This window comes from Octopus bimaculoides, chromosome 2, assembly GCF_046866305.1.
Source record: "Octopus bimaculoides isolate indiv1 chromosome 2, ASM4686630v1, whole genome shotgun sequence".
NCBI lineage: Eukaryota > Metazoa > Mollusca > Cephalopoda > Octopoda > Octopodidae > Octopus > Octopus bimaculoides.
The window spans coordinates 110,129,669-110,145,334 of NC_142929.1; the positions used below are offsets into that span (position 1 = coordinate 110,129,669).

The 15,666-nt window shown below is 35.2% G+C and overlaps 1 protein-coding gene across 2 annotated transcripts in view; it reads right to left on the bottom strand.

Annotated features, from left to right (window-relative positions):
- Nucleotides 1–253: 253 nt before the first annotated feature.
- Nucleotides 254–15,666, bottom strand: part of LOC106883758 (enhancer of mRNA-decapping protein 3) — a 32,973-nt gene continuing 17,560 nt past the window's right edge. Inside the window, exons 2-8 of one of the 2 annotated variants that reach the window (XM_014934880.3) lie at nt 13,410–13,571; nt 11,261–11,532; nt 9,430–9,492; nt 3,069–3,380; nt 2,386–2,539; nt 1,600–1,817; nt 256–809 (exon numbers count right to left, since the gene is read on the bottom strand). In XM_014934880.3, coding sequence (XP_014790366.1) covers nt 478–809; nt 1,600–1,817; nt 2,386–2,539; nt 3,069–3,380; nt 9,430–9,492; nt 11,261–11,532; nt 13,410–13,570 — 1,512 coding nt within the window. In that variant the 5' untranslated portion in view covers nt 13,571 and the 3' untranslated portion in view covers nt 256–477. Of the gene's footprint in view, nt 810–1,599; nt 1,818–2,385; nt 2,540–3,068; nt 3,381–9,429; nt 9,493–11,260; nt 11,533–13,409; nt 13,572–15,666 lie in introns of both variants that reach the window. The other variant, XM_014934887.3, reaches the window with a different exon arrangement.

Genomic DNA, 15,666 nt, shown 5'->3' on the forward strand with positions numbered 1-15,666 from the left:
TGCAAATTTTGCTTGAGGGTGTAGAAATGCTGCCATACTTCATCATGTAGTAGCCAGCTCAGTAGGAGCCTATAACAGGTATATATAATGGTGTGAATTAAGCTGCTGTCGATCTGAATAATCAACAATAGCCTTTTCAGAGCGGTGACACCATTGCATTTCTGATATGCCTCAATTCTTTATATTAGCTATCAGCAAAATGTATTGTCAACGATAACAAAAACAACTATAACATTTTGATTTGAAGAAAAATTATTTTTTCTTTCTCATATTTTTTTTTTTGTTTTAGGGCTTGAGATCTGAAGATATTTTTTTTTTTGCTTTTTTTTTTGTTGTATGCTGCTGTTTGCATCAGACAGTAAATCTTGGCAAGATTTAGCTGCTCATTGGTTGCGGTTAATTCAGCTGTTTACCTCGACTGCAAAGCTTTTTGTACTGATGCTATTTTAATAATTATTTCTCTTTTATCTCCATTTACTAGGTCTTGGCATGAAGAGGTATGAGGAATTTATGTCCAAATGGTGAAGAATACGTGATGCCAACTTGTGCCATCACCTTACGAGGAAGACCAATATCGCACAGGTAAACTTGTCCAAACTGCCCTTTGAGATTGAGTGGAAGGCAAAGACTTAAACTCCACTTGGCATGGATGAGTGTGCCTTGCTGTGGGGGATCAATAGCTAAAACTGGAGCCTTGCTGTTATTAGCCCATACCACAAGTGCTTGGTACCAAGGCTGGTCTCGCAAAACCATGTTTTCATGATTATCCAAGCTATTAACAATTATGTCCACAGGAAATTTTGGCAAATCTGAAAAAAGAAATTAAGTCTTAAATTTCATAGTTGACAAGAATTAATTAAAAAACTGGAATTATTAGTTCATCACTAATACAATTCATTTAGAATTAAAACAAAACAGTTCATCCATCCATCCATCCACACATATCTCTCTCTGTTTGCAGGGAAGAGGGAGCTCTCTTTAGTCTTGCTAGAGGGAACTCTCTTTAGTCTTTCTAGTGAAAGTTTCACAAACGAATGTACCCAATGCATTATATAAAGTGGTTGGCAACAGGAAGGGTCTTTTAGCATAAAAACCATCCTAAATATGTAACATACAAGTAAGATACAGTTTTAAATCTACCTTGGAGGACTATAACTTTAAATAGACCTGACTCACAGGTCATATTTAGAGTTGCTTTGACAAACCTATGCAGCACAGATAAACAAAGATAAAATGATGATGAGAAAGAGAGAGAAAGGGAGAGAGGAAAGAGAAGGGGAAGAGAAAGAGAGTGCGTGTGTGTACACTGAACTCAATCAAAAAGATGGATAGTAAAAACTAATGCAAATTTATACAAATTGATATTGTGGACTTTTACCTATCTATCACCAGAGATCTCTTCCATAGTCATACAGTTTACATCCAACCACACAATTTCTAAACTATATCACACTCAAGATACTCACTCTTACTTAACAACAATGAATATTCAAAAGTTGCTGTTTCAAGTTTAGGTTTACATGACTGAGCAACAGAAATCTCATTAACTCATTAACACATGTCACATAAGTAAACAGAACTATAAGCTTTGATTCTTACCTTTAATTGAAAATGTTTTTACTCCATCAGTGAGATCATACAAAGCTAATTCATTTTCAATAAAATGATCCATTTTCATATAATTTGGCACATAGATGTATGTTTTTACGTTGTGATTAGCTAGTAATCTAGCACAAGTAATCCCTTGAGCTCCCTGAATATGTGGGCCACACAAAACAACAACAGTAGGTAATTGGTGGTCATTTTTGGGGTTCAATCTTAGGGAAGAAAAAAAAGAAAGGAATAATTACATTGAAGATTAGAAAACCTGATTGCATAAAAGCATGGCTTTTTATTGAAACTAGTCATACCTGCACTTAAATCATGCAAGAAGTCACAATTTCATTTTTAAAAAAATTAACCAACATCATTAGTATTATGAATGCTCAATGATTAATTTTATTACAAATATCAAAAGCATCAAATGAATCATTAGTATTATGAATGCTCAATGATTAATTTTATTACAAATATCAAAAGCATCAAATGAAAGTATAACTTAACTTTGATGCAATATTTTGCTTCATGACAGCTGTTTTTTTTAAATTTTTACTCTTCACTTTTTTTTTTAATGTTTTACATACATTTCTCCACACTAAATATTTCCAGACTTGTACATGTGCATATTGTTATAGATAGATGTTCGTACCACGAGATTCTTAATTCAAGTACAATAGGTAAAGTTGCTTGTTAAGCAGACTGAGATGTGAATAAATATAGATTTTATCATAAGTTAAAACTGCATAATGAGTAAAAAGAATGAAATTTTAAAAATATTACACTAACCTGTGACTGCCTCCTAGAAGCTGCAAAATCATTTCTGTAGTTGACCGCCCTACAGTTTCAAGTTGCCTTGATTTTGAGAAACCAAATTCTTCACCGGCAGAAAACAAACGTGACCGTAACTCATAAGATATACTTGGAACAGTCAGTCCAGAATCTGAGAACAAGATTTTTATCAATGACAAAACAGAAAATAACACAGAAAAAGATTCAATGTTTTGAACTGGCAATCTGAAATTTCTAACTAAAATTTCTCATCAGAAGTTTTCAATTATTATCCAGGTAACTATGCCACTTTACAATGCCAGCATAGCTTGCGTATTATAAAAATTGCCTTATACCACTAATTTCTTTCGTCCTTTTTACTAAATTTTGTCCCTCAGTTCAAATTCAGTTACATTGGTAGAGAACTTAACAAAACCAACATGTAAAAAAAGTGTTGTTTCTTAATTAGTCCATCAGTGCCAGTAATCTTTTCTCATTTTCTCTTTCTCAGAGACGCTTAAGAATGAATAGATTAGAGTAAAAGCCAAAATCTATTCAATAGAACATTTGAGAAAATTAGCTTTCTCACTTACATGCTAAAAGACAACATGACAGGTGCGCCATACTATTTTATTATATATTTAATTCAATCTTTCAAATCTGTGATAATAATCTTGCCAAACAATATAAATCCAACAAACCTGTTACATATTCTTGGTCTGAATAACAAGGAACTTTAATTTTACATAAAACCACAGGACCAGACTCCAAAATATTCTCATCATGACGGTATTTGGCAGGATTTTTCCTATCATTATTATGGTGAATTATTTCTGGCAAAGAATTTTCCATTTCCTGGAAGAAAGCTTTTTTGTCAAAAAGAGCCAAATTTTTCTCAAAGTCAAATTCCTTCAGAAAAGATTCAGAAGGAGCACTAAAACAATCTTCTCGTGTCATCAGTTTGCGACGGCAATCTATTTTTCGAGCTGGAGTTTTCTTCCTTGGTTCTGATGCTACAAAATAATTTTATAATTATTTAGTCAAAAGAAGATAAATGAACGCAATTATCATTTTTTTTTCTATAAAACACTTTTAGTAAGTTATTATTACACATAAATTCATTACATTATTTACAAATACAAAGATGTTTGGCTTCAATAATTTCAGTAGACAAATCTTTTACTGTTAAAAATCAACTTCTCACATATTTAGTTTACATCTGAGCCTATCAACAGTTTTGATAAGCCCAAATATATTAAGTGTGATCCATAGATGGTTAGTTTACATTACTGTTTAGTATTCAACAACAGTTGAGGTAGCAGACAGCTGTGAGGAGAATAGAAAAACAACATCAGAAAATCATTAAAACAAAAAAACTAAGACTTAAATTGAAATCAGGATTACAAAAAGTTGGCAATGAAAGCCCAAGATTGAGCAAAGTGGATATGAATAACAAAATAATCAGCACTAGATAAGTAAGGCAGGACACAAAACTTAGACAAGTATTTGTATATGTTGGAAATTTCATACACTGGAAACTGCATGAAGTGGTAGAAAACACATACAAAAAAGCGAGTCAGAGAGAATGATAGTGACCGTACTATAAGACATGTCAATTGACACAAACAAGGAGATTAAGGCATATCACTCAGAGCATGTCAAAAACACCATTCCAGCAAACTATCCTGAAAGATATACAGAAACTAAACAAATCTAAAAACATCAAAACAGAGATATCTAAAACATGAGGATTGAAAACAGAAACAATTCTAATAACAGAGGTTTTTGAATAATGAAAATGACAATTATATAATCAAAATGCCAGGACTTAACAGACATACAGAAAAGAGTACAATTAATAGGAAAAAAAGGCACACAAAAAAGCATGCAATAAAAACTATCCATATAATTAGCAAGACCTTTCTCTATACTATGATAATAAAGAGTTTTTTGTAAACAATGCTCAGGTGCACTACAACTTGTTAGAAAAAGAGGAGTCAGCAACAATAAGTCAAGTAAAGAAAGACAGCAAAGATCATTGTTAACAACAATGCCATGGTCACAGTCACCAGCAGACTTCTTAAGGTTGGTGTTGTGGAGGAGGTAGGTAAATTACTGGTTTTCCTTCTAAAAATGTGAAATGATACACTTACCTACAGCCAGCATGAGCTGTCAGTTATAATCCGTTGCTATATTGTGTCTAGATCAGATTACAGGAGAGATCTATAGCATATAAGATCTGCTCTTTTCATCTCAAGGTACAGCTTAATGTTGTCTGCCTATTTTAACAAGCTTCAAGCTAGCATCTAAAAATATATGCAACAAACACTCTGCTGGACACAAGATGCCATCACATAAGATGCAGAAAGTTGTCCTAATACAACTGGCTACTGCTTTTCAACTGGCCAAGCAGGATTTCAACCAATTATAAAGATTAGCCTTCATGCCCCTTGCAAAAAAGCTATGCCAGAAGTTATTTGTATGACAAAGATTTAAAAGCTATAGTAAATTCAGGATAGATAACATCCACCCATCTTTTGAGGATTGAATAAGGTTATGAGAGGACTAGAAGTTCCAAAGTGTCTCTCTGACACAAAGTTTAATCAATTTGGCAATACAGCTTGTGAGACTGACTGGATGGTAATTAATGGGTGATGTATGGTCACTTTTTTGATCAAGGGAAAGCAGTGCAGTAGAAAGAGGTTCCAATTTAGAAAAAGGCCAACAGTATTGAATTGAGGGGGGGTTAGTTGATTCCACCAATCTGGTTGATGCTTTATTTTATTGACCGCAAAAAGATGAAAGGCAAATTGACCATTGCATGATTTGAATTCAGAACACTAAGAGTTGGAACAAATATCATGAAGTGTATTTTGCTGATGTTTTAACAATTCTGCCAATTTACTGCTCTCTAATGATTATTTTTAACATATAAGGCATGCAATTTATAGGGCAGGAATTTTTTTTAAATTTTCATCCTGGAAGAATGAAAGACAAAGTTAACCATAGCAGTATTTGAACTCGAAATGTAAAAAGTTAGAACAAACACTGCAAAGCATCTGGTCTGATGCTCTAACAATTATGCCAATCCATTACTTAAACAACAATAATTATCATGAAAGCCTTCATTTCAGTTTTCTTATTTTAATGAGTTTTAGAATCCTTCTTCATAAAATAGGGTAAATTTAGTCTAAAGGAGAATCACATTCAAGCATTGCAGAAACACATTCCATCTTAAATATATTTTCTCTCTTTTCTCTCATTGAATTATTTGATTTGGATAAACGAAAAGTTTCTGACCACTGATAAAACATCTCACAGAGCCACTGAATGAACCAGAAATTCAACTCTGTTAATAATGTTGTTAAGTGATAACACACATATGTGCGAATGTACACATATATTATATGACTGAAACAGGAGTTGTCACTGCGCTTACCAAAGATCAGTTTCACTGCAATCTATTCTTAATTAATTTAAATACCAGAATTTGCCAACTATCTAGCAAACTACATAAAGAATAAAACATACCACATAAAACATATTAGCAAAAGGAAAGAACCAAATCTGACAAGTTCACCTCATATATAACCTTTTCAGAAGCCCAAGTTTGGTGTGAGTTAATCCTTTCATGAATTACAGGTGCTCACATAGCTTACATTTCTGTACTGTTCATGTGAAGAAGTTACTCTTTTGGCTAAGATTTTAGTCAATCACAACCAACTTTCTCTGGAAGGCTATGTACCAATACTTCAGTTCAATAAATTGAGGAAATAAAAGATGAAGTGTTATGCCAAATGACATAATGAATGGCTGATGCAAGGTAACTTCTTGTTTAATTTGATTCAATATTCCCATTCTCAACAGTAATGTAATTTTTCTTATTATTATTATTAAAGAAGCAAGCTGGCAGAATTGTTAGCACACCGGGTGAAATGCTTAGCAGTATTTTATCAGTTTTCAAGTTCTGAGTTCAAAAGCTGCCAGGTTGACTTTGCTTTACATACTTTTGGGATTAATAAATTAAGTACCAGTTACACACTTGGATCAATGTAATCAACTGGTTCCCTCCCCTAAAATTCAAGGCCTTGTGCCTATAGTAGAAAGGATTATTATTATTATGAAAAAAGCATTATGCCAGCAAAAAGATTTTCTATCACTTTTCAACAACTATCACTGGAAAAACCTCCAAACATATTTGTGTCACAAACTATAATTTTAGAGATGATAACCAGCATATAACAGTAAATTGAATTAAACAATAAAAAAGTTATTTTTCGTAAACTCTGAATAGTCACCATGAAAAAAAAATATCTCTCATTTGTAAGGACATAAATTCAATCCTCAGTTTTCCTGCTAAAGTCATTTTATAAGACCTTTTCAAAAAAAAAACATCTTAAATCACATGATAAACATGAAAAAAACAAGGCATTTGTGAATGTTCAGTGAAAATTAAAATTTCAAATTGAAAACTGATTTTTAAAGTATTTAAAAAAAATAATTCAAAGCATTCTAAACTTGGTTGCTAATTCTGTTATGTGGTTTTGATCCTACAGTTGTGTTCAAGTTAATAAAGATTAATAAAGTTCAGTTAATAAAAAAAGATTGCATAATTGTTTTAGTTTAAAAGCACAATAATCAAGCAAACATGCATAAACAATAAATACTAGCATGCATAAACAAGTTTAATGTCAAGAAATATTTTCAGCTGTAATTTATAGAACAATAAATACTCTAACAAAATGCCAACACCCATAGTGAGGTCAATCTTTTGTCAGTTCTATTTTTATAATGGTCTCTCACACCACAGTAATACTGCAATACCAATATAGCACCTTATTTTCTGATGGTACAATCATAACTGAAAGCTCAATCAGTTTTTCTCCTGAGTATAAGAAAACACACCCTCTTCTACAAGCTGCTTATTAACCAAAGTCGATAAAATACTTGCATTATACTGAATTGAATTAATACTTTTCCCTAAAACTAAACTGGCCTTTTCTCTAATCAAAATTAATAATCATTATTTATGCAGTTAGGTGTTTAATTCACTCATTTAATAACCCAGGACACAAAATACCCAGGAAGTGGCCTTGCTCAATATGGAGGAAATGAGTGAGCAAGAACTTGACATTGTATACTCAATACAAGAAATTGGTATATAACAGATTCTCTGTCAAACTGACCTCGGTCTCAGATGTGATATGTAGTGGTAGTAGGAGTACCCTTGAAATAAAATCCATAAACAACTTGTTCCATATAGGTAGTTTCTTTTAGTCAGGTAATCTAATTAAGTATATGCATGGGGGAGAAACTAGAAGTCGTTAATAGCTTCTGCTACCTAGACGACCAAGTCTATAGTGGGGGTGGTTGCTCTGAGAATGTAGCAACTAGAGTAAGAATAGCCTGGGCAAAGTTCAGGGAGCTCCTACCTCTGCCGGCAACTAAGGCCCTCTTGTTCAGAGTAAAAGGTAGACTGTATGATGCATGCGTGTGAACTGCCATGCTACACAGCAGTGAAACCTGGGCCATGAATGCTGAGGACGTGTAGGCTTGAAAGAAATGAAGCTAGTATGATCCGCTGGATGTGTAATGTCAGTGTGCATACACGACAGAAAAGTTGGACATAAGAAGCATCAAATGTGGTGTACAAGAGAGGCAACTGCGCTGGTATGGTCATATGTTATGTATGAATGAAGACAGCTGTGTGAGGAAGTGCCACTCCCTAACTGTAGAAGGAACCTGTGGAAGAGGTAGACCCAGGAAGACACGGGATGCGGTGGTGAAGCATGACCTTCAAACATCAGGCCTCAGAGGCAATGACAGGAGACAGGGACCTTTGGAAATATGCTGTGATTGAGAAGACTCGGCAACTAAAGTGAGACTGGTTCCCGTGCTGGTGGCACATAAAAAGCACCATCCGAACATGGTCGATGCCAGGTCTGCCTGACTGACTCCCGTGCAGGTGGCACATAAAAAGCATCATCCAAATGTGATCAACTCCAGGCCCGCCTGACTGGCTCCTGTGCTGGTGGCATGTAAAAAGCATCCACTACACTCTCGGAGTGGTTGGTGTTAAGAAGGGCATCCAGCTTAGAAACATTGCCAGATCAGATTGGAGCCTGGTGTAGCTGCTGGCTCTCCTAACCTCGGTCAAACCACCCAACCCATGCCAGCAGGGAAAACAGGCATTAAACGATGATGATGATGAAGAATCTATTTAAGTATAATCTGTTGAGTGTATTAATTTGCATTAAAAAATTGAGTCTGAGAGAGAAAGAGAGAGAGGGGGAGAGCGAAAGAGAGAGAGGGGAGAGAGAAAGAGAGAGGGAGAGAGAGAAATAGAGAGGGGGAGAGAAAGAGAGAGGGGGAGAGAAAGAGAGATAGGGAGAGAGAGAGGGAGAGAGAAGAGAAAGAGAGAGGGGGAGAAAAAGAGAGAGAGGGAGAAAGGGAGAGAGTATGAAAGTTATACTCAAGGGATAATTATTCTGGTATAAACATGTGGTCTGAATGGATGATGAGTGCTCAGTGAAAAAGTACTGTAAGTTGATATTAAAAGGTGTCTGTTAAAGAGTAAAATATAATAAAGTCAGATTTCAGAAGGCCTCACAGATAGATTGACAAAGGATTCTAATTGACGATATAATACAGTAACCCCTTCCAATCCATGGTGGCAGAGAAAACAAATATTAAAACAATATTAATGATATTATTAATATCAAGCAAATACAGAACGAATTAACACCAAAACCTAAAATATTTCCTTAGTGTGTATAGACACACATAAACACGCACACACACATATACATACACTGATAAGCTTACATGTTATCTCCACTACTGCTACTATTTAGGCTGGGGTCTTTTTTTTTGGTGGGGGGGTTAAATTTTAATTACACAGTGCATTTAATGACAATTTATGGGTGAAAATAGAAGCACTATACACATGAGCAATTTGCCAGCAAAGACACAATTACACTACAATTGCACTATCTTGCATTAGCAACATATGTACACACCACACTTCGTTTTCTCTCTACCTAAATCAGCAGTTATAAATACCTTGCAAATTCTGTAGTTTACTCTTATTCTCTAATAGTTTAGTTTTAGCTCCAATGTCCCCTCCTAAAGATATTAAACAGACAAATGCGTGTAGAGCTGTAAATTCAAGATATGTATGGTAAGATGAAAACCAATAATACAATAACATGTATGGAAAAGATCGAATTTACATGCAAAAATATTAGTTGAGTTAATGTATACAACAATCCAGTTTTATTAATTGTCAATAAAATTATTTACCAATACAAGTGGTTAGTTTTAACAAAATTAGTGTAATTAGAAATATTTATATATCCACTATCATTAGTAACAAAATGTTTCTCCCACAACAATTAACAGCAAGCAGAACTACACAACAGAATGTTTGAACTTATAAATTTTAACAATGTTATCAGTTGTCAGTTGTTACTATTTAGGTAGAGCCTAGTGCTGTATGGCTTTTGATAAACAAAACCTTGATACCAGTTTTTCCATTTTGCACCTATATGTCAAAGAACAGAAGTCAACTATAGGTTTATTTCTGTCTCATCATCATAATCATTTAGCATCTGCTTTCCAAGCTGGCATGGGTTAGATGGTTTGACTGGAACTGGTAAGTCAGAGAGCTACACCAAGTTCCAGTCTGATTTGGCATGGTTTCTACAGCTGGATGCCCTTCCTAATGCCAATCACTTTACAGAGTGTGCTGGGTGCTTTTACGTGCCACTGGCATCAACCATGACTATTATTTCACTTCAATTGCCGTGTCTTCTCAAGCACAGCATATCACCAAAGGTTTCAGTCACTTGTCATCGTCTGTGAAAGGTATGATCAAGTATAATCAGAGAATTCAGCAACAGAAATATAATGTAAATAAAAAGATAGAAGTTGAAATTAACAGCTGAATTCATCTTGATCACCCTAGTAATAACTGATAGGTATAGAACAACAGTTCTATAATTGATGCTGAATCATCATCAGTATCATTTAATATCTGTTTTCCATTGTGGCAAGGGCTCGACAAGAGCTGGCAACGCCAGAGGCCACACCAGATTCCCATAGTCTGTTTTGATTTGATTTCTACATCTAGATGACCTTCCTAATGCCAACCGTTTTACAGAAGATACTGAATACTGAGTACAATCAGATATTCCATCTTAGATTCAGAAATTTTTGTAGAAATGAGTACATAATGATACATGAAAAGGAAATAGTGCAAAATGGATTTAAAAAAACAGTATTTTAAGTTAGTAAAGGTGTTATATCTGATGATGAAAACTCAGAATTATTAAAACTTCAGTAAGAATGAAGTCTTGTGGAATAAGTAAATATAACAAATATTCTCACTAAAGGAATTTGTATATAAAAAAAAAAAAAAAAGCTGAAAATATATTAATTCTTGCCACTTTCAGAGCACATTCAGCCATTCATAGAATCATTTACCATGACAAACTACTTCTGAAATTGCTAATTGACAACATATGAAATTGTGTGTCTTACATGGTAAGGTAATTTTTCAACACATACTTGAAGCTGTTTCAGTTAATAATATAGTAACATTTCAAGTGAAACAAGTGTTTATCTTATCTGACACTCACAGTGGCTTTCATTACCTTGGTCCACATGCTTTAAACTATTGAAAGCACTTCCTCTCTGTGAATCATCCAGCAACTGATATCTGCATGATATAGGGAGTCATTAGAATTATGTGTGTGTGTGTGTGTGTGTGCACATACACACATTACATCACACCAAGTTGTCTTTTGTTACATGGTTATACATGTTTATTCATGCACCAGACTCAATAAAATAGAACTAAAATGGTTTGAGTATAAATGATGCCTGGAACTACCTGAGTTTCGGCGTTGTTTCAAGTGATCATCTTTATTAGTTGGAGTACGACGATGGTTTCCATTATTCCACTGTGAATTCTTGTCTTTGGATGGTGTGCGGCTTTGGTTATAATTGTCATTACACGATACTACTTTAACAGGAGAAGCTGTTCCACCACAAATAGCTTCCATCTGCTCCTTTGTAAATTTGGATGGGGTTGACTGGATAGAGAGAATATCTCGGGCATCTTCTGCTGACTTCAAGATGGATAGTTCTCTGATGTCTCCAGCACTGAAAATAATAAAGATAGAACTACTTCTTTCATTGTGAAGCAATATTGTGCAGGATATATAGAATAACGTGTATCATTGCAATTCAGTGCTGATAGTATTAGTTTAGCTTAGAGTAATATTGGTTTCAAATTTTGGCACAAGGCCAGCAATTTTGGAGGAGGGGGCAAGTCAATTACATCAACCCCAGTGCTCAACTGGTACCTATTTTATCAACCTTGAAAGGATGAAAGGCAAAGTCAACTTCAGTGGAATTTGAACTCAATGTAAAGACAGACAAAATGCTGCTAAGCATTTTGCCTGGCATCTTTCTTTTACTTGTTTCAGTCATTTGACTGCGGCCATGCTGGAGCACCACCTTTAGTCGAGCAAATCGACCCCAGGACTTATTCTTTGTGAGCCTAGTACTTATTTTATCGGTCTCTTTTTGCCGAACTGCTAAGTTACGGGAACGTAAACACACCAGCATCAGTTGTTAAGCGATGGTGGGGGGACAAATACAGACACACAAAAACACATACATAAATATATATACATACATACGATGGGCTTCTTTCAGTTTCCATCTACCAAAGCCACTCACAAGGCTTTGGTTGGCCCGAGGCTATAGTGGAAGACACTTGCCCAAGGTGCCACGCAGTGGGATTGAAGCCGGAACCATGTGGTTTGTAAGCAAGCTACTTACCACACAGCCACTCCTACGCCTATAATGCTAACGATTCTACCAGATTGCCACCTTAAACCTACAGAAATATCAGAAGAAAATATTCTTAAGTTACTATTCCAGAAAGCAGAATGTTTCCTCCTATTATACCAGAATATGAGAGGTGCAAAGCTTTGGGCCAAGTGTTTATTCTCTGGTCAGATAAACTGAGGCAAACATTAACGCACTCACCATGATACATTACACCAGTAATCCAGTTCACTATATATCAGCTGTGCTGATTCTGCCCATAAGAAAGGAACAAATAATACTATGCGGATGTAGGTCATAACACTCGGGCAATGCCGGGATGCATTGCTAGTATATACACACACACACACACACACAAGCTTCTTTCAGTTTTTGTCTACCAAATCCACTCTCAAAGCTTTGATTGGCCCAGGGCTTTAGTAGAAGACATTTACCCAAAGTGGCATGAAGTGGGACTAAACCTGAAACCATGTGGTAGGGAAGTGAACTTCTTAACTACACAGCCAGAGGAGATTAATCAATAGAATTACCCCAACACTTTACTGGTACTCTTTTACTTGTTTCAGTCTTTTGACTGCGGCCATGCTGGAGCACCGCCTTTAGTCGAGCAAATCGACCCCAGAACTTATTCTTTGGAAGCCTAGTACTTATTCTATCGGTCTCTTTTGCCGAACTGCTAAGTTACAGGGACATAAACACACCAGCACCGGTTGTCAAGCGATGTTGGGGGGGGCAAACACAGACATACAAACACATACACACATACATATATATATATATATATACATATATACAACAGGCTTCTTTCAGTTTCCGTCTACCAAATCCACTCACAAGGCTTTGGGCGGCCCAAGGCTATAGTAGAAGACACTTGCCCAAGATGCCACGCAGTGGGACTGAACCCGGGACCATGTGGTTGGTAAGCAAGCTATTTACCACACAGCCACTCTTAAGTATTTTATTTCATTGACTCCAAAAGGAGGAAAGGCAAGTTGAATTTAGTAGAATTTCAACACAGAACAAAAAAAATGTATATGCTGAACAAACACCACAAGTCATTTTTCCAACTTTATGATTCTGTCAACACCATGCCCTACATTGCACATAACAATGATTCTAGAGGGAGAGAAATTAATCTAAAGATAAAATTAATTTTATAAAAAATGCAAAATAAATTTACTTACGAAATTGTTATTTCTGGATGTTCGCAAGCAATGCCATTTCTATAACAATTATCAATAGTAATAGTCTGACTACTATTGTTGACAGACTTCACCTGGCCTTGAAAGTTACCAAGCATATCACCACAGTCCAAAGAGACAATACACCCGACATAGCCAGACATTCTAGCAAATAGAGAAGAAAAAGATAAGCAATTTTACAAAAATTCTTTTAATTAAAATTACTGGTTTTGTTTAATAACAAAATACACATATCAGACACAATAGAAAAAAATGAAATGGCGTTTCATTTGAAACAGAAAGGTGGAACAAAATATTTTAATTTAAATTTAGTGACGTCCTAGTGGGTTTTTAAAAAAAAAAAACTAATACTTTTAATGTTATTTTCAAATTTAGGAAGATAAAGCAACAAAATGAAGGTAATAACATAAACATGAGGTAAGTGGGGTAGAATTTAGATTCTCTTCCAGTCATTTGTCAAAACCAATGACATAAGCAATATAATAAATAGTTAGCAACAAAGCAGAAAGACCATTGTTGTCAGATCAAAAATGAAAAGGGATTGAAATGCTTTTTCAATAATATGAAAGAGTTACATAGCAAATGGGCTTTTTACATTAACAACTTTCTTATGTCTGAAAATATTTTCACCAAATATACAGTTAGTGAATGGAGAATGTACAATGTATACACTTCTCTTAGTTTAGATTATGTATTTTTATTATATCTTTTTTAGTGGATATGGATTAGATTTGAACATCAAATAACTAAATTATGAAAAGAGAATATAAAAGGCTTATTTTTAAACATTGTTCTAGGGAAGATGTTCAGTGCTTATAGATACCAAGGGTGAAGTTTAGCTTGAACATCTGAAGGTTGATGGGTGGATGAATACATGGGCAAGGAGGTGGGGGGTCACAGTTTGGGAGTTGATTTAGTACAGTGTAAGGTTTGAGAAACAAAGACAATAGGGATAACGAGAGAAGAAGCCTGAACATTAAGTCTCTCTCTGAGCAGGATGCTTGACAGCAAGCTAAATCAAAAGAGCAGAGGTCATTGTGTAGTGGTGGAAAAGAAAGCATTAGTATGTTGATGGATGGAATTATGCCTATCAGTCAGAAAAGCTCTTTTTATTTGTTTAGATGTGTATGTAATATAAAAAGCACATCAGATAAGTGAGCTGTATCACATTGCAAGTAGTCTTGCTAAAGAGTTCAGATAGGATTGAAGGGCGATCTTACGTGATTGAAGTATTGTTTAGACATTGAGAAGAAACACAATCCATGAGATGCAATCTTGTCTATATAACAGATGTGTCATTTCAACGAAAGAATATTATTTCATAAAGTCTAGCACTTGTAGATAGTGTTTTTAACTCTATGTTGATTATGAATAGAGAAAGTGGAAGCATAGTCTTGTTTATTCCTAGACAACTCACATCAGTAGACCGGGTTTTTTTCTGATGGTCTAGGCTGAAGGAAGGGGCTGCGCTCACAGAATTGTGACACCAGCAAAACTAGTATGGTTAATACTTCTCTTAAAACAGTTGCAAGTCGATGACTGCAGGGAAAACATGCAAGAAAGAAATGCCAGAAGATTGACATTTTGGGACATTAATGGGTTAATGTGGGGCTTGGTAGGAATGAAGTATAGATAATAAGAGGAGTTTGAGTTGCATGGATTGTACAAGAACTGCCAGCTCATGGTGTCCTTCATATCAGCCAACTGGGTGATCTTTCTTTATATGGTGGTGGTGGGGATGCAGTCTAGGATGTCTGTATGTTGTAAGTTATTGATGTACTGGAAGTCATTAAAGAGGAAGAGAGAGTCAACTGTCAGAGAAGGTTGTTAATGACTATTATCTGTCAGATGATAGCACCTCAGAGTTATGGTGCCTGTGTTAAAATGCCTGAAAGTCATAGAAAGGCAAGACAACTTGTCTCCAATCCCATTCACGAGTGATGAATACTGATATTTCTTCATTTTGTGGTTTACCAACATCACGTACCTGAATTGAACCAGGGACAAATCAAATTGTCATTCCATGACTATATATATATTGGGTCATCCCATAAATAATGCAGCTTTTTCAATTGCATGGACAAAAAGTTGGAGGGGGACGGGATAAACTACCTGCATCAACTTGCTATAAAAGCAGGTAGTAATTTTACCTTGTGCTTATTCTTAGTGCAAGTTTGGAAGAGTGCAATTCGATTTTAACAGTTATTTTTTCAAAGCTATAATGGAAGTGACAAAGGAG